The 18120-nt window shown below is 46.1% G+C and overlaps 1 protein-coding gene across 50 annotated transcripts; it reads left to right on the top strand.

The window, feature by feature from the left end:
• Nucleotides 1–585: 585 nt before the first annotated feature.
• Nucleotides 586–17983, top strand: LOC117891158 (patronin). 50 transcript variants are annotated; one of them, XM_034796454.1, is made up of 26 exons: nucleotides 586–751; nucleotides 1420–1801; nucleotides 5029–5340; nucleotides 5410–5498; nucleotides 5559–5694; nucleotides 5755–6005; nucleotides 6074–6174; nucleotides 7057–7209; nucleotides 8118–8246; nucleotides 8479–8718; nucleotides 8993–9055; nucleotides 9249–9413; nucleotides 9472–9604; nucleotides 9669–10035; nucleotides 10106–10216; nucleotides 10528–10674; nucleotides 10841–11401; nucleotides 11849–12553; nucleotides 12610–12846; nucleotides 12921–13119; nucleotides 13357–13431; nucleotides 13694–13765; nucleotides 14346–14453; nucleotides 15587–15781; nucleotides 16740–17022; nucleotides 17081–17983. In XM_034796454.1, the coding sequence occupies exons 2-26, from the start codon at nucleotides 1769–1771 to the stop codon at nucleotides 17223–17225; spliced, it is 5010 nt and encodes a 1669-aa protein (XP_034652345.1). In that variant the 5' UTR covers nucleotides 586–751; nucleotides 1420–1768; the 3' UTR covers nucleotides 17226–17983. The 50 variants fall into 50 exon arrangements, with proteins under 50 accessions (XP_034652345.1, XP_034652344.1, XP_034652308.1 ...); XM_034796453.1 differs by having other exon boundaries at nucleotides 11846–12553; XM_034796417.1 differs by having other exon boundaries at nucleotides 9672–10035; nucleotides 10841–12553.
• The last annotated feature ends 137 nt before the right edge of the window (nucleotides 17984–18120 follow it).

Raw genomic sequence — 18120 nt, 5'->3', positions numbered from 1 at the left:
TGCAAAGTTTGTTGGTTTTGTTCGGTGCAAGGTATACGAGAAACGGGGTGCCGGCAAACATTCCATTTCTGACAAAGTGTGGGGGAAACGTTTGCCAATCCTTAGCAGGAGGTATTCTGAAGGGCCTGCAATACAAATTATAAACATTTAAAACCATTTAAAACAGATAAATCCAACAGGCCTTTGTAAAATGGGGACGTTGGTGGGCACTCTTATTCGTTGATATTTGGACATTCCGATCACATCAGCTTTCCAGCGTGCAGCAGATGAAAATAGTGTTCTTGAAGTGGTTGACTCCAATTTGCAATACATTATATCAAAATCTACGTTCAGGCGAAATATGATTTGAAATTGTTTTATCACAAGCAGTGTCGATTATATTGTGTATCGAAAATGTTTAACAGAGGAAATAGTGCGCGCAACAGAATGTCATCATATTGTTTAAATTATAAGAATTACCAATGCAACACCATGCATGGTCTTACTAACAACCATCGATAGTCAAGAAAATATCGACAGCCCCATCATCGAACTGAAGTACCAGGTCAATGCGGACTCATCTCTGCGACCATCTCATCTCTAGCGATTAAATATCAAAAAAAAAAGTTGGTAGTTGTTCGCGATTTTATTCATTTAAAGCTAAATTATAGTATTAAACATAGTTACTTATGCAGTGAAAGTGAGCGCGAATCGTGTGAAATGCATATAAGTGTCATAGAAAATATAAATCAGTGCGGAATCAGGCAAAAATGTGCGTAGGCCACACACACATACACAGCATTTTCGGTCATCACTCGCCCCATACGCCGTGCCCTCCAATGAGAGCGAAGAGCATAACATAACAGTAACAGTGCTCAGCACCAGTATTGGCAGCGTATCGCGCACGAAAGAGAGGCAAACTGCAAGGCGAACAACAACAGCAAGCAAAAGAAAAATGTTTTCATTTATTACTGTCGGCAGAGGCTGGAAAACATGCAAATTGCGGAAAACTGCGAAAGCCACCGCCATAATTATACACTAACTAATCTAAAAGCGTTGCGTGCGTGCGGAAAAGTGCGTCTGGGTGTCGCCTATTCGACGAAATTGCAACAGCTGATGCAGCATCTTGAGCCCTCGCAACTCCGACAACAGTCGACTGTAAGGCCTTACAGTATGTTATGGCCCCACTTCTTCAATTTGCTGCACAGTGGAGCAAGGCAACCCCCCTTGGGCCCGCGCACTGCCGCCCACTGCCTAGTGCGCCCCACTGAATGATTCACATTTTTCTTTTGCTAGTTTTCCATCGTCTTTGGCTGCTTAAATAAATCGTTTGCTGCCTGCCTCTTGCTGCTGCCAATGCGTGTGCGCAATTAATCCTCATCTCAAATGCAGTTGCTAAAATGCCAATCAAATTATTCCGTTGTGTTTTTTGCTGTCTAGGCTGAAGTGAAAATTCCAAAAGAGAGGCGTCGTCCCACCAAAAGAAAAACACAACACAGCAGCGACGACGACAGCGTAATAGGAAAGTGTGGAAAATAACAAAAGGAAAAGCGCGTGGAGAGAGAGTCGCAGAGTGTGTGAGAGAGAGCAAAGTGAAGTGCCAAGTGCAGCGGAGACTGGGCGTCGGACAGCCAGCCGGAGTGTCATCCGTTTTGCCCGCCGCGCAGAGAAAATTTCGTAGACTCGGGTTGTTGCACCGTCATCTCCCCTCATCTGCTGTAGCAGCAGCAGCAGCAGCTGCAGTCGCCGCCGCATCCAACAGCAGCACCAGCAGCGTATAACCGCCAGCATGGATGCCGCCGAATCACAGGAAATACGACAGGTTAAACATATTTTTAGCCTTTACTCTAAGCCCCCGCCTAGCCAGGGCGATTGTGTGTGCCTGTTTGATGGTGTGTGTGTTGTGTGTCAGTGTGTATAGTTACTATTAAAAATATGCTCATACTCGAAGAAACACAAACTAAATAACGCTGCGCTCATTAACATTCCGGCGTTGGCTGAGCGGAGCGGAGCAGCGTTTACTTCCCACCTACTCTCTTTGCCAAAATGGGGCGCTGAGTGAGGTAATGCGAGTCGCCGTCGCCGTCTCCGTCGCCGCTCCCACTTGTCCGCTAGCTCCGTCAGGCGAGCGTTCAAATATGCGACCGACACCTACTTAACATTTGACTGGTTTTATATCCGCCACTCATTCAGGAGGAGGGTATATTGTATTATTACAAACACAAACAACATTTTCAACATTTAATCCACCAGAGAATAGAATTTCATTCTGATCTGCCGTCTGAATATCTTTCGCCTGTTGCATTCCAATTAGAATCGAGTTGGAATATAGAGTATCCCGAAGTCGGAGGCGCTATATCGTTGAGTCCCAATGCAAACAACAATTGCTGCTTGGGACTGGACCAGGTTTTGGAGGATGGGGAGCTGTTTGAACTTCGGAATACAACAAAAGAAACTCCCATTCATGAAAACTGCAACAATCGAAAATTGATTTTGAAGCCGGAAAATGGAACCTTTGTTATCGTTCTCCTCTCTTTGTCTCTCTCTCTTTCTCTCTGTTCGTCCGTGGTAGCTGCTGTTGCATGACCTAATCGCTAAATACAAAAAAAACGGCTTACGCATGCGAAAGGCAGAACTAGAGAGAGAGAGAGAAAGAGTGACGGGTTGGGACACACTTGCGTGTGTGCTCACAGTTTTTGGGGGGCTCCAAATCGAACCATTTTTCTTCTTTATGGCCAACTCCCTGGGTAGAAAGTTGCCGCAGATTATCGACTCGGCAAGCTACTGGCTGGCTGCCTCTGTTCTGCAGTTCCACCAAGCAATTAACGAATTATAATCGCTCAAAAACAGAGGGAGAAAGAACAACAACAACGATCAAGTTTAAACCCCAGTAAGACCTGAGACCTAAGGCCGCTCTCTACTCCGTTTTCTTTTACTATTCGCTTCTCTCATGTTGTAGCATTCGGCTATCGGCTGGAATGTGGAATGCCAAAAACAAATAGCCAGCGCAAGATAATGAAATCATAAACGCCACCATTTCAATTTGTGACATTTGAAACAAACAGAAAAAATAGACCAAAACTTTATTACAAACATATGGAAGATGGAGGATGGATGCAGATGTATGTATGGTCTGCCATCCATCTCTTCATGCCACATCCAATGGTGTGGGCGTCTAAACCACCAGCAGACATTTATTATAATTTTTCTTCGAATTGTTTACGCTGGCCTGTTTGAAATTTGAGTTTCAGACATCTCGCTGCAGCTCCCATCCGTCCAGCAGCGCCCATCCTCATGTTTTTACAATGGATCTGCAAAGTGCAGCCAGAGTTTTTCCGTTTCGTTGCCCATTCAAATTATGCTTTGGACAGTTTTTTCGCCTCAGTGGGGAGGGGAGATAGAGCATGCACAGCTCTTGCCTGGCAGGCAGACAGGCAGACTAAACAGGTTTTCCCTCCACCTGTTGACCAATTCGCATAGCTGGACGGTCTACGACCTACGCCAATATATCGTGGCATATCAAAATGCAATGTTCCAATGGAATTTTTGTTATTTTGTAAAGTGCTTTTAATCCACCGAAGCACCGAATCCACCAAACTGGCAAATGGTCTACAAAAGAATGCTTAGACCGCCAACTGTCATGGAAATGGTTTGCTGACACAGTTATTGATGACTTCATTCATGTCGAACTCTTTCACAGAACCCGTTTCAGATTTATGGAATGACAAAGATAAAATTTAATGTTCAAAGAGAACTCAAGGTACCAGTGTACAGTGGGAAACAAAAGAATAATATTTGATAAACGATTTGGTCCTAAAACCCATAGAAGAACGATCAGTTCGAACTCTGCGCCCTTCATCTGTGAGATTTTCCCCAAATAAATGCAAACAGTCACTTATTAGATACTACCGAAACGCACTGTATTTATTATATTATCAATTCCTTATCTGGAAAGTAAACAAGAATAATCTATGTTTTCTTCTATATTTACACTGTCATAATTCCCGAGCCTCAAGTGAGGATTCCCTGCCACTACGATAAGGAGATAGGTTTCTTCTTCCCGAAATTCAAAAAAATTAAATCAAATTACACACGATTCTTATCAGTCCAAGACAAGCGGACATGTGTCCCATATGTATTTACCCAGAGATAACAAAAATTGAGACATTCTTTTACTTATGTATTTATGTATGTATTTATTTCCCCCGCCTACGAACAACTTGTTCGCTCGGTCTGAATCTGTGACAGTTTCCCTCTTGAGAACTCATTTTCGATTGCCTTCTGGCATGCCCGCCCAGTTTCAATTAGAGCCAGAAGCGGCGGCCGGTTGGCCAGCCAGTCCGCTCGGAATGAAGTTCTCCTTTGTGCAATAGCACAAATTATGATTATGAGTGCAACCAGAAATGGAATGGTTTCGGCTGGCGAGAAACACTGCAGCAGCACTTGAGATTGTTCTAAAAACGGAGCAGGGAAAAAAAGAGAAGGAAAGAGTGGAGGAGACCATGAACGAGTCTAGCTGGACAAGATGGGGCGTCTTTCATGCTGAGTGACCATCATCATCCATTCAGCCAAGCAAGCAGCAGCAACAGCAGCAGGCATTCCTTTCCCCAAAACAATGGAAGGAAGGGAAACCGGGCGGTCGACGGTCGGCGCACGCCAAGCCAAACGCGAGCGGGTTTATCGAACTCATATTGAAGATTGTACGCATGGCTTCACACAGACACAGACACAAATGTAGATGCAGATACAGATACTGTTGCAGCAGCTAAAGGCACAGCTATAGATTCAAAAGGCACTTAAGAGTGCGCTAGTTAATTGCCAGGCAGAGCGGCGTCATTCCATACACAGAAGATGCAGTTATAATGCATTGATTACAGCGGCACAACTTGGCCTTGGCTTTGGGAACGGAGCCAGAGGTGCCCGCCCAGCCGGAGATTGAGGGGCGTGGAAACAGAATAACTGACCCAAGATTTTTTCTCACATTATCACAATATTCCCTGCACAAATTTACACACACCTTTTGTTTTTGTTTCCTATCTTTTGCGACAGGCTCGTCAACGTGCTTCCGTCAAGTGGCTGCTCTCGAAGGCCTTCAACAATCGCGTGCCGGACAACCTGAAGGAGCCCTTCTACCGCGACCATGAGAATCAGGAGCGCCTCAAGCCCCAGATCATTGTGGAGCTGGGCAACGCCACGCTCTACTGCCAGACGTTGTCCAATCTGTACTCAGATCCCAACTACCAAAGCTTGAATCACTGGTCAATAATACAGACGCTAGCGCGCAAAGGTGTGCCGGTAGCCGAGTCCTCGGACATGCCCATTACCGAAACGGTATTAATTCAAACGAATCCGTTGAGAATTGTGAGTACCCAAACACTGACACTCCCCCGAAAGAGCCTCCTCCCCTAATTCCTCTTTTTTCTTTTGCAGAACGCCCACATGTCTGTGATAGAATCGCTGATGGTTCTGTATGCCAAGGAGATATCATCGGGTGACCGCATCATGTCGGCCATCAGAAGGTGAGCGGTGTAACATCTAACACTCTGCTGGCTCCTGGCTAACCTTTGTGTGACTTTCAGAATATCTGGCAGCAATTACCAGACGCCTCCTGGCCAAACGTATGAGCAAGCTCTGCTGGCTTGGATTTCGCATGCCTGCGCCGCTCTGAAGAAGCGCATCGTCAAGGAGGTGGAGACAGGAATGCCCGATGAGAATGTAAGTTGATCTTTAGCTCTTGTCAATAAAGGCACAATAACTGGAATTTTGTTTTTGCAGGGCACACGTTTGCAGACGCCGGATATACCGCCAGTGAGGGACTTTCAGGATCTGTGCGATGGCATCTGCCTGGCGCTGCTCATCGCCTACTACTGCCCCAAGGTGGTGCCATGGACGAGTGTGCGCATCAACTATCTGCCCGCTGTCGAGGACTCCATACACAATATCCTGCTCGTGGGAAATTTCTCACAAAAGCATCTGCCATATGGCGTGTTCCACATGACGCCCGAGGATGTCACCTTCATGAGGGGGTACAGTACCTAAACGTAAACCAAAAACAAAAATGGCAGTTAAATTTATATGTTTTTGTGTCTTGCAGTTCGATGAAACTGAATCTGGTTCTGCTGCTCACGGATCTGTTCAATCTGTTCGAGATACATCCGGCCAAGTGTGTCTGCTATCCCGGCATGGATGGTCAGGGTAAGTGGCGAGGTTCTCTATCGATTTGACCTATCCCAAAACGCTGCACCGCATCGCATCTCCCCTGAATCCCTTTCCCGTCCAAAGATTGGCCTGCCTAGTGTATAAATATCAGTATCAGTCCGGGGCATGCCTTCTCGTCTGTTGCTCTGACAGTATCCTTCGCTCTTCTTTGTTTGCCTTTTGTTTTTGTCTTTGTTTATCTATGATTTGCTCTAAGTTTATGCTCCCCTCACTGATGATGAAGTCAAGGAAGGAAATACTTCACCACAAACGAGTCTAAGCTGAAGATCCACCTCTAAGTGCATTATTCCACCTGTTGGGGGAAATTGTCTAATTGGAAAACCAAACAAATTACGGCAAAAAGTCTCTCTTTCTGCGGTTCCGCAATCAATCACTAGAAACCACAAAAGTATCCACTCAGAAATTATCGCATCATAATACTATATAATTCTCATTATATTCTCCTCACCCTTTAACCATTTAGAAATCAATGCAAAAACGTAGTGAAATTCTGTACAATTATCAACGGTTGCCGCTTAGACCACACAACAAAGTGGCAGCCGTGGATATATGTATAACCTTACACCCCCTAAAATCGAACAGCATTAATGACAATCAAACAATCTTCTGTAATTGATTCTCTTTCTTTGTTTATGTGCAACAACAACAACAAAAACGCTTCCTCTCTTGCCACTTGTAAACCGCAAAACAATCTACCGATGACTTGGGTCCTAACTACACACACACACACACACACACACTTACAACACTCACACACTTACAACACACACATATGCTCAACGTGCAACGTGCCACATGCAATGTATTTCTCGATCTCCACCCTCTCTGCTCCACCCGACGCCACACCACCCACCGTAGATGTCATCGCCAGGCGCACCTTGGGCGCCAATGAGCACGGAATCTGCCACAGACGGGGCCTCACAATGCAGCCCGTTATGCCCATACCCGATCTCCGCAGCGATCTCGACCAGCCGCCCGTTGGCTCGCCCTCGAATCGGCCGCCATTTCAAGGTTTACTTCAAATTTTCAATCAAACTTTTTGCGAGCATTTTCTGTGTACTCCAAAATCCCTTTATATTTATGCCCAGTTGTTATCCCCCCTCTGGTTTTTCATGAATGTCTTGTTTCCATTTGTTTGTTGTTTGTTTGTTTTGCTTGTTCTGCTGCCCACACTCATTCTGTTTGTTCGTTCGTTCGTTTGTTCGTCTGTTTGCCTCCATTGATCGTTTCTCGATGTTTACCCCACCACCAGAAAGTAATATTAATATTTTACCCTTTAAATGTAGCTTAAGATCTAAGGTACACCTCATTGTCTTGCAGCACACTGAAACTGAAGCATTATTAGTTTGTCTGTAATGAGAGCACAAAAAATCATCTGAACAATCAGTAGATATGCTGCAAAATATGTACATATTTTTTCTTCACTGAGCACTTGAACTGACAGAAACATCTTGCAAACCATAGACAAGAAATAGACTGCTAAACTGTTGAGTTTTAATACGGGGCACATCCCTGCATCCCCTGCAAAATAGCAAAAAAAAAACCATTTTACATGTCGTGTGCATGATGACAAACATTGATGCTTGAATGCAGGCTCGCTGTTAAGGGTCTTTCAGTGGTTGTTGCTGTTGTTGGACTGCCCCCAATATGATAAATGATTAGTGGACTGATCCCAGTTTGGGTTTCATTTGATGGGGAACTTCTGCATAATATTCTCACACCATCCACGGACTGAAATTCATGCTTGTATGCTTTGCCCGCTTCTTAACGCAATTCCCAAAAAATATTAAATAACCAATGGGATATATGCAGGATCATTTACCTGTGCGGTTTTATTGTTTAACTGGAAAGCTGAACAAATTGATTATATATTTATTTATTTCTTTCTTTTTTATTCATTATTATTGGTGTTTTTTTAGTTCCGCACTCGAATTCATTCAGCGGCGGCTTAAATCGTAGATCCACCCCGCCCAATGAATACCAGCAGCAACAGCAGCAGACGGTTGCTCAAGCAAATTCGAATCATTTCGATGGTAATCAAGGCGAAGGTAATTTATTTATTATTATTATAATTTCTATTTTATTTTTAGTTGAAAATGCACCACAAAAAAAGTACAGAAACATATATTTCTTCTTGATGCCATTTATTTGTTTGAAATTCTAATTTACATTTTTAATTTTGTTCTTTTTCCAATCCTTCCTCCCCAAAAACGATACCCACACATGCTCACTGCCTCCGCCTGCCTGCCCGTTCCTCATCTCGAATGTGCGAATGTGCAGCCTTCGTCGTGCACAAGTCGCGTGGCATCACCACACTCTCATCCATGCACTCGCAGCAGCAGCAACAGCAGCAACAACACCACCACCATCAGCAACAGCAACAGTTCCACCAGCAGCAACAGTCGCAGCTACAGCAGCAGCTACAGCAGCAACAGCAGCAGCAGCAGGAGCCCCTGGTTCCAGCTCGCTTGCGTCAGGCTAAAGAAAAAACCAATGTCGAGTCCAAGGCGGATGAGAGAGGTTTGCTTTCCCGCTTCTTTCAGTTCACTTTAGTTATTGTTTGAATCTCTCGTTTTTATGTTTTACTGCGTCTTGTATGTGGCTTCAATGAGAGATCTTTGGGCTTAAAAAACCTCTAAAGCTTAAACCACAAGTCCTTGACTCCCACTCTCTCTTTAAGGCCACATATACCCCTAATTTATTTATTTTTTTAACTAACATTGCCTAATTTACGTTTATTTTACTCATTTTAATTTAATTCGGAATTTATATTTGTTTAATTTTTGCTCTCAAGGCGATTTTGTCGCTGCGGGTCGACCAAGTAACTGGGAACAGAGCCGGCGGCCAAGCTTTGCAGGTATGAGCAACAACACAACAATAGCCACTGTCGTTGGTAGTGCTTCTTAGTAGTTCCAGTAGACTGTCATTTAGTTTGTGTTGATCCATTATCCTTACGTTGCCCTTCTACTCTGTCCCCTTCCTCTATCCAAATCAGCGTTGAGGGTGAACTTCCAGAAGCAAACTAATCCTCTACTCAATGCCAATTTCAGGGCGTCGCTCGCGCAGGAACTCCTCCAGCGAGGACTCCCAGCTGACCATCGAGAACTTTGGCGGCTCCCAGGATCAGCTGAACACGCTGGGCGGTAGATTCGATCGCGAACGGGACCGAGACAGGGAGAGGGACAGGGAGCGGAAGTTGTCCAACACCAGCATTGGTGAGTGCAATTAAGAAGAGTTCTTGAACGATTGAACGAACAATTGATTCCCTTTCAGCTGAACCCGCTGTCGCGGTGCGCTCCTCCATTGCCGATGCCCGAGGCACGCTGCAGCTTGGCTACGACACTGATTCGGGCTCGGAGAAGCAGGACCGTGAGACGGAGAAGTATTCAATGCGTCGGCAGGCAAGGTAGTCTACGAATATTAATGTCTAAATGCAGCACCAGCTAATGCACAACTCGTTTTCGCTTTAGCAGTGTCGACAATGTGCCCACGGTGTCGGCTCACAATCTATCGAATGCGAGCAGCCCCTTGCCGCAGGCACGGAACAAGCAACATTCCAGCAGCGACAAAGACTACAGCAACAGCGTGGCGGACACCTTCAACGATGCGCGCTCGAGTGCCTACGATCCGGAGAGCACACCGGTGCGCAAATCCTCCACCAGCAGCATGCCAGCGAGCCCAGCTGCCTGGCAGCTGGATGTGGGCGATGAGGACATGCGCTCGCTGGAGAACGCCTCCAAGCTGTCCACCATTCGCATGAAGCTGGAGGAGAGGCGGCGCCGCATTGAGCAGGACAAGCGGAAGATCGAAATGGCACTGCTCAGGCACCAGGAGAAGGTAGGCCTCGACTCGAATGTCATCTGTGGAGTGTTTATTCAAGCTGAATATGTGTTTGTTTTATGATTAGGAGGATCTGGAGTCATGTCCGGAAGTAATGAAGTGGGAGACGATGAGCAACGAGTCGAAGCGTACGCCAGACATGGATCCCGTCGACTTGGACAAGTACCAGGTGGGTGAGGTAATCATGCAAAATGCGGCCATAACCATTACCCCTGCCCCCTCTCAACCGTCCTCTAACTTGTGCTGCCCCGTGTGCAATCAATTTATTAATGTCTAACGCCTGTGTGTCTCTCTTTTCCGCCACTTTCTGCCATACTCTGTGTCTGTGTGCCTGCTTCAACATTCCCCAACATACTCACAAAACACAACAAACACTGAAACACTCACACGACCACGCCCACGAACACGCCCCACACTAATCCGCACCCAACGATCCACACTGAACAACAATTAACAACTTCTCGGGAAATGTATGTGGAACGCGTGCAGCAAAGCATCGCCATCATGAACATGAATCTGCAGGATATCCAGCAGGATATCCACCGCCTGGCCACGCAGCAGAGCCAAATGCAGGCCCAGCATCTGCAGGCGCAGCAGCTCCTGCAGGCCCAACAGATAGCCAACATGCTGAACCAGGTAAAGCATTCATGCATTCATCCAGCCACACGCAACCCTCAGCCACCTCCCGTCGTAGCATCTATAACAAACTCCCCCAGCCACACACCTCTGCTGTCTACTAACACATTTTTGTTCTTTGTTCTCGTTCCGGCTACGCCACCACCCCACTAACTGCATCACCCAGCAGCAGCAAACTTACGGGTCGCAGCAGCACCTGGCTGACCACCACTACCAGCAGCAGCAGCGACCCATGCAGCAAAGCTTTGGCTCATCGCCGCATCTTCCGCAGGCCTACAATGCCCCAGTCAGTGCGTACAGCTCCCGTCCGCCCAGCCGCGATCCCTACCAGCAGCAGCAGCAGCTGCCGCAGCCCATGGCCATGCCCCAGCCGATGCAGTTCGTCAACGAGCACGGCCAGTACATGTCGCCGCCGCAGCCATCCCACTACCAGCCGCAGAGCATCTACAGCGACAACGGAGCGCCCTACAACAACCACTCGCCCCACTACGGAGCGGCTGCCCCTCCGCAGTACAGGAGCAGTGTGGTCTTCGATGACTATGGCCAGCCCACGAATCACTTCTACCTGCACGAGTCCTCGCCACAGCCACAGCCGCAGGTTCATCCCCAGCGTCGCACCTGGGCGCACTCGGCAGCTGCCGCAGCCTACGAGCAGCAGCAGCAGATACAGCAGCCCATGGTTGATGTGAATGCGTGGCAGACGCAACAGCACCAGCAGCAGCAGCAACAACAGAAGAAGTCGCAGCAGACCTGGATGAACAGACCTCCCTCCAGCGCAGGAGCGGCGGCCCAGGGCAGCTTTATGCTCCACCAGAACGGTGGAGGAGGTGCTGGTGGCAGCGGTGGCGGCGGAGGCGAGCTCCAGCATCTGTTCCAGGTGCAAGCCTCGCCGCAGCACTCGCAGCGGCAGTTGGGCGGTGGTGCCAACGGGGTGCAGAGACAGCAGTCGCTGACCAATCTGCGCGACAATCGCTCGCCCAAGTCCCAGCACGGCATGGCCATGCCCATGCAGCAAGAGGACATGATGGCACCGCAGAGCATCTGCTTCATTGGCGACGAGGAGGATGTGGACGAGCTGGAGCGCAACATCATCGAGTCCATGCAGTCCACGCGCATCTCCGACTTTGTGCTTCAGCAGCAGCAACAGCAGCAGCAACAACATCACCACCAGCAGCAGCAGCAGCGTCTGCAGGGGCACGGGCACAGTGGAAGGGGCAGCAGTTCGGAGGACTACGACAGCGGGGAGATGATTTCCAACAAGTTGAACATCACCAGCGGCAATCTCACCTACCGCATACCCTCGCCCTCGCGTCCCTCCATACAGGCAAACAGTTTCCAGGACCCGCGCGACAGCGAGGAACAGCCCGCAGAGAAGGGTTTCTACATCTCCTTCGACGACGACCAGCCCAAGCGGCCCAAGCCGCCGTTGCGCGCCAAGCGCTCGCCCAAAAAGGAGGCTCTACCCTTGGGCAGCAGCAGCAGCGGCCGGGACAGCGTGGACCACCAGACTTTGCTCAAAAGGGAGTCCCTGAGCCAATTGCACAACAACAATAACAACAATGGCAGCGATGATGGCCACAAGTCAGCGGGGGCCAACAGGCACAGCATCCACGGGCTCAACCACTCCAACAGTGTCAAATCGCCCGGCAATGCCACCTACAACAAGTACACGGACGAGGCGCCCATCCAACTACGACATATGGGCGTAACTGGTTCGGATCCATTTGGCCACGAGTCACACCCACACCCCATGCAGCAGCAACAGCAACAACAGCAGCAGCCCATGTCACCCACGCGACTTCAGCACAGCAGCAGCAGCGCCGAGGCGGCCAAGAACAAGGCGCTGGTGATTGGAGCCGATGCCACCAACCTAGATCCGGTAAGACAAGCTTAGCTAAAGATTTGTTCAAATGGTGTCTAAAATTCTTCTTGCAGGAGTCTGTGGATGAAATGGAGCGACGCAAGGAGAAGATTATGCTGCTGTCTCTGCAGCGGCGACAGCAGCAGGAGGAGGCGAAGGCGCGCAAGGAGATCGAGGCCTCGCAGAAGCGGGAAAAGGAGCGCGAAAAGGAGGAGGAGCGTGCACGCAAGAAGGAAGATCAAATGGCGCGACGAGCGGCCATATTGGAACAACACAGACTCAAGAAAGCCATCGAAGAGGCCGAACGAGAGGTAAGCCAATAGCCAGAGCATAGATGGAACAGAACAAACTGCCAATGTATCGTTTCTTCTTCGCGTTTGTATAGGGTAAAACCCTGGATCGGCCCGATCTGCATGTTAAACTGCAACCACAGTCATCTAGTGCAACGAACCCGAGACTACGGCAGCAGCGCACGACACGTCCCAGGCCCAAGACCATACATGTGGACGATGCCAGTGTGGACATCAGTGAGGCTTCGAGCATCTCTAGTCGGGGCAAGAAGGGCTCCAGCTCGAATCTAACCGGTAAGAGGAAAGGTGGAGAACGGATCAGATCGAATCCTACCAAACGTGCCAAGCTCTGTGGCTGGTTTTCGGCTTGCTGAAGCCTTTTCTCTTACTCCTCCAAAACACACGATTTATTTTCTGTTGATTTATTTGTGTACACCGCCTTATTTAGCTATGATTATGTTTATATTCTTGTTTGCCCCTTTGCTAATTTGATGAACCTTTTGTTTTCGTTTTCGTTTTGAATTTGCTTAGGCTACGGTCAACTAAGCTCAAATTCAATGAAAAGAGATTATTACAGGGGCTCGCAAGACTCCCTCACAGTGAAAGGTAATTCTTTCGTTTCCTTTACTCTTTTGTTACCGCATTGTATCCTATTATTTGTCTTTGTTTATCTCTAAGTTTAAGCATGTTTAAGGCTCTTTAAGTTGATTTATATTTAATGGTAGAAGGGCATTCCATTCTGATCTTATTTTTATGATTATTTGATTTGCACGTAGTCCCATTTAGAATTAACTATGATATGATATGTATCTTGGATCATCTTGACATTGTATTTGATAAGGTATAACCACTAATCTCGTTCACACAGAGTCGCCCGACGATTATCCCAGTACAAGTTCAACGCCAATTGGGCGACGGGGATCCTATAAAACTTCCAGAGGTTGGTGATGGGTATAACAAATCACACTCACACACACACCTAATTATGTAGTTCTATTTCGTTTCGTTTTACTATGTTTTATTGTTATTCTTTTGATTTTCTCCAAAATCGCATTCAAACACCGCAAAATAATAACAACGATAAATGAATGCCCGCCGCGTTGCTTACACTTTGTTTAGCTGTGGCTGACAAGCTTTTGACTAATTCGATTATAATTTAATTGTTTTTAATGATTTATCGCTAAGGAGTCAGTCGCACTCCACCTCCAGCTTACAACTAATCCAATGCAATGCCAACTAATGCCAGGATACCGCGCACTCTTATAACTATATAATGCACACGGGGCGCTGAGTGTGGACCGAGGACGCGTCCGGGTTATATGTAGCATTACAATTTACACATTCACCTTGGTTGGGGCTGCGGTTGAAGGGACTTAAGTTTGATTTACGATATTTTTGGATTGTACCTTATTTTGTTGTTAATTGATATCCCCATCCATTGCGTACCTATATTTATGTTGAAACTGTATAATGATGCACCACCACTCGGCATATCCCTGTCGGACCTGACCTACTTGCAGAGCCAGCAGCCGTCGAGCGGGGCCGCACTCTGTCGCGTATCTCCGTCGCTAAGGGGAGCACACTTAATTTCCGGGGCCGAAAGTCCAATTCGCTAATGAATTTGTGCGGTAAGAAGCGTTCCACAGCTACAACAGCTACAAATCAAGCTGCTTTCCTTCCACCTCAAATATACTCTATACTCCACTCTACTCTATCCTTCCCATTACGTATCTGTATCTATCTATCTATCTATCTATCTATCTGTATGCTTCTTATCCTCTTATTCATTTTGAGTATTCTTCTAGTGGTTTTCTTTTTGGTTTAACTTGTAACTTTGATACTTGTCCTTGTACTTTGATCTTTTCTTTGGTGGTGAGACTTTTGCATAAGTAATTGTTAATCATTTTCCTTTTGGTATTTTGGTATCTATTCTATGTTTCATTTGTGAGATTTGTTTCATTATAAATTCTTTATAATCTCAATTGATTTTGATTATATTTGTGCTTTCGTTTTGCATAGTTTTTCCATTGCGAAAATTCGGTTTCTATTGATGCGGTGGTGGCGGTGGTGGGGTTGTCTGGGTCTGGGTCTGGGTCCCTCTTCAAGCTTTTTTCTTGTGTTCGTCGGCTGTTTTTTCGGGGTGTGGGTTGGTTTCCGCTTTTAATTCGCAACAGGTTTTGGGCATACATGAATCCATTTTGTGCGATTGGCTGTGAGAAAAAGAAACATGTGAATTTTGCGAACTAACTCCCACATTCATGCACATACAGATAGATACGCCTGCACACACATCCACCCATACACACACACACACACACACACACATTTCCATCCATCGATACACTCATCTGTAAACCTGTTCGATTCCTAATTTTAAGTACATATCTCTAAATGAAGGATCCACGAAATGGCTTAACTAAATTTTGTGCACACATTCTCTTCTTTTATTTCTCTTTCTTTCAAATCAACCTTGACTAAAAAACAAAACTCAAATCTTGAAATTAACAACAACAAAATGCAACAATTTATTAACCAACTCAAAACGCAAATCATCGCTCGATCGCTCGCTCGCTCGTTCGCCACCCATCGCCGTGCTCCCTGGTGCTCCCGACTGGTGACTAACCAAATGCATCCCATCCATCGAACGGCCACCATCTGCATGGAACTGCATGGCCCGCCTGTGTGCTCTCTGATCTGTGTACTGTGCTGCATGTGCCCGATCCGCTGATTGACTCTCAACTCTCTCTTGCTTGACGGTTAGACACAGATTCGGGACTGGGACGCGCCACACCGCCGAGGCGTGCACCCTCGCCTGGAATGGGCGCTTCAGGTAGGCATATGCCATCCCCCTCTGGACCAGGCTCTTTGCCACCAGGTTTGATATCGAAACGTCGCGGATTTGATGACGGATCCAGCGATTTCTCATTAACTCCGAATTTTAACATGGAATATTCGGGTTTGTATTTCCACAACAACAACAACCACAACAACAAGAAAAACCATATCATACCAAACAACTTCAAAAGAATCCTCAGTTACAATATATAATCACAGCCACCAAAATCCATACACCTTTTGGTCATCACAACCCGCATCTCTCTCCACATATATTCGAAACGCCTCATAAAATATGACATGATTTTCATTTAATCATTTTTCGTTTGATTTCGTTCGTTTCATTCAATTGGCATTCGTATGCATCTTGTGTCCACTCCACCATATCATTTTTCGACATACACATATGAGTTCTACATAGATAAACGAGTTCTAGAGGGGCTGCCGGCAGTCTGTAGAGTCCAATACTTGGTTTTTCCTCTCCTCCCATGTTCCCGTCAAATCCACGACTTTCGATAACCAAACGAGAGCCGACAAATGTTTACCCCAGTGATAAATGTAGACAAAACACACAACACCCAAAGTGCTTTCTAATACCGAACCCCACCAGATGGGCCCAATTAACCGCTTCACAATTAAAAACAAAAAAAAACCGCAAGAAATTGTATTATTATTGTTGTTTTTATATATTTTCCATACACGTTTATTTATTTTTAATAATTGTTTGTATTAATTGTTGGAATTATTTGCATAAGATACTAAATTAGGCAACATTCAATTCAGCAAACTTGAAACATTTCCCATCTCTATAACAGCAGGTTTTTTATATTTAAAATGTATTTTATAATTTTGCATTCAAGTTGAACTATTCCCAAGTATAAATCGTAGCTTTGCTCATGAGATTAGAGCCCAAGTTTTAGCTCACATATTGCACGTAGCCTGCAATTATCTAAGCATTGGATAATTACAAGAATTATAGATATGAAACAAAGCTTGCCATTGACACCTCCAAGTAGTAGAGTGATAATCCCGCATCATGATTTGACACACTGCTAACATAAGGCGATTTGCATTGACAGGTCCAAAACTCTACAAGCAACCAGCGGCCAAATCGAATCGCGGCATTATACTCAATGCCGTCGAATACTGCGTGTTTCCGGGCGCCGTCAACCGTGAGGCCAAACAGAAAGTGCTCGAGAAGATAGCACGCTCGGAGGCGAAACACTTCCTAGTACTCTTCCGAGATGCGGGCTGCCAGTTCCGCGCCCTCTACAGCTACATGCCCGAGTCGGATCAGGTGACCAAGCTGTACGGCACCGGACCTAGTCAAGTCGACGAAGTCATGTTCGATAAGTTCTTCAAGTGAGTGTCTGAACATTAATCTGTGGCATATTCTAACCTTCAAATCATTCTTTTGCAGATACAACTCAGGGGGCAAGTGCTTCTCGCAAGTGCACACCAAGCATCTGACCGTCACCATCGATGCCTTCACAATACACAACTCGCTGTGGCAGGGCAAGCGGGTGCAGTTGCCCAGCAAAAAGGACATGGCGCTTGTGATCTAAGTGCAACGGATCAAAGCGGAGCGGTGTCCGTGCCAGTGGGCGCTTGGCGCTGTTTGGCCGGAACAAAACTATTCTACGACATTGCGCATTAAGACATCTATGGAAACATAACGTACTATAACACGAACCATGAGATCTTTCTATAGCTCACGGTGGGGGATTTATGGCGTCATAGAGGGGGTGGGACACTCGGTTTAAACCACTAATAGCACATGCTTGAGGAACAAGAAATTGGAATTTACAGAACATTTTGTAGTGATTAAACGATGTGCGATTGAATATTTACTTTCAATGTAAAAGCATATATGTATATCCGCCTAAGAATTTAAGCAGCATTTGCAGCAGAATCGTGTAATATGTAAAACGCTGAACAAAAATGGAATGGATTGGAATGGGCAAAGAGCAAACAACACAACAAGCCAAAAGAATGTAATGAAGCCCCATGAATAATTGTATTTTTGTTAGTTTTCGTGCAGGATATATTCAGCATGTCGCAGGGGAAGAACAAATGTAGAAAATCACTTTTTATTAATTTGTTTTATTATTTTATATTGTTATCAAGTTAATCATGTGAAATTTTTTCTTGGCCTTGGGCGGGCGGAAATTGAATTGTGTAAAATGAGGCCGCAGCCAAAGTCGACTCTAATTTTAATGCCACTAGCTATTTATTTTAACACTAATTAATAATTACTTTTTATGCGTATTTAAAAAGGAATAATAATACAACTAATATTTAAAGATATCTACAATCTGTACAATATGAAAGACTTTTGACTGCTACACACAGAAATCGAATTGTCGCCTCAGATTTCCCCGCAGTCAGATTCGTGCGCAGTCAGTGAGCGGGACAGTCCGACTCTAAAGCTGAGCAAAAGCGGCCCGTGCAATGCATTTG

The sequence above is a fragment of the Drosophila subobscura genome, chromosome E (assembly GCF_008121235.1).
Source record: "Drosophila subobscura isolate 14011-0131.10 chromosome E, UCBerk_Dsub_1.0, whole genome shotgun sequence".
In the NCBI taxonomy this organism is placed as follows: domain Eukaryota; kingdom Metazoa; phylum Arthropoda; class Insecta; order Diptera; family Drosophilidae; genus Drosophila; species Drosophila subobscura.
This window is presented reverse-complemented; position numbering and strand designations above follow the sequence as displayed.

Coding starts and splice junctions, on each gene's coding strand:
- LOC117891158 (XM_034796415.1), top strand. CDS start 1,769: ATGGATGCCGCCGAATCACAGGAAATACGACAG. Junction 9,414..9,471: donor GTTGTCCAACACCAGCATTG/GTGAGTGCAATT, acceptor ATTCCCTTTCAG/CTGAACCCGCTGTCGCGGTG. Junction 17,023..17,080: donor ATGTTCGATAAGTTCTTCAA/GTGAGTGTCTGA, acceptor ATTCTTTTGCAG/ATACAACTCAGGGGGCAAGT.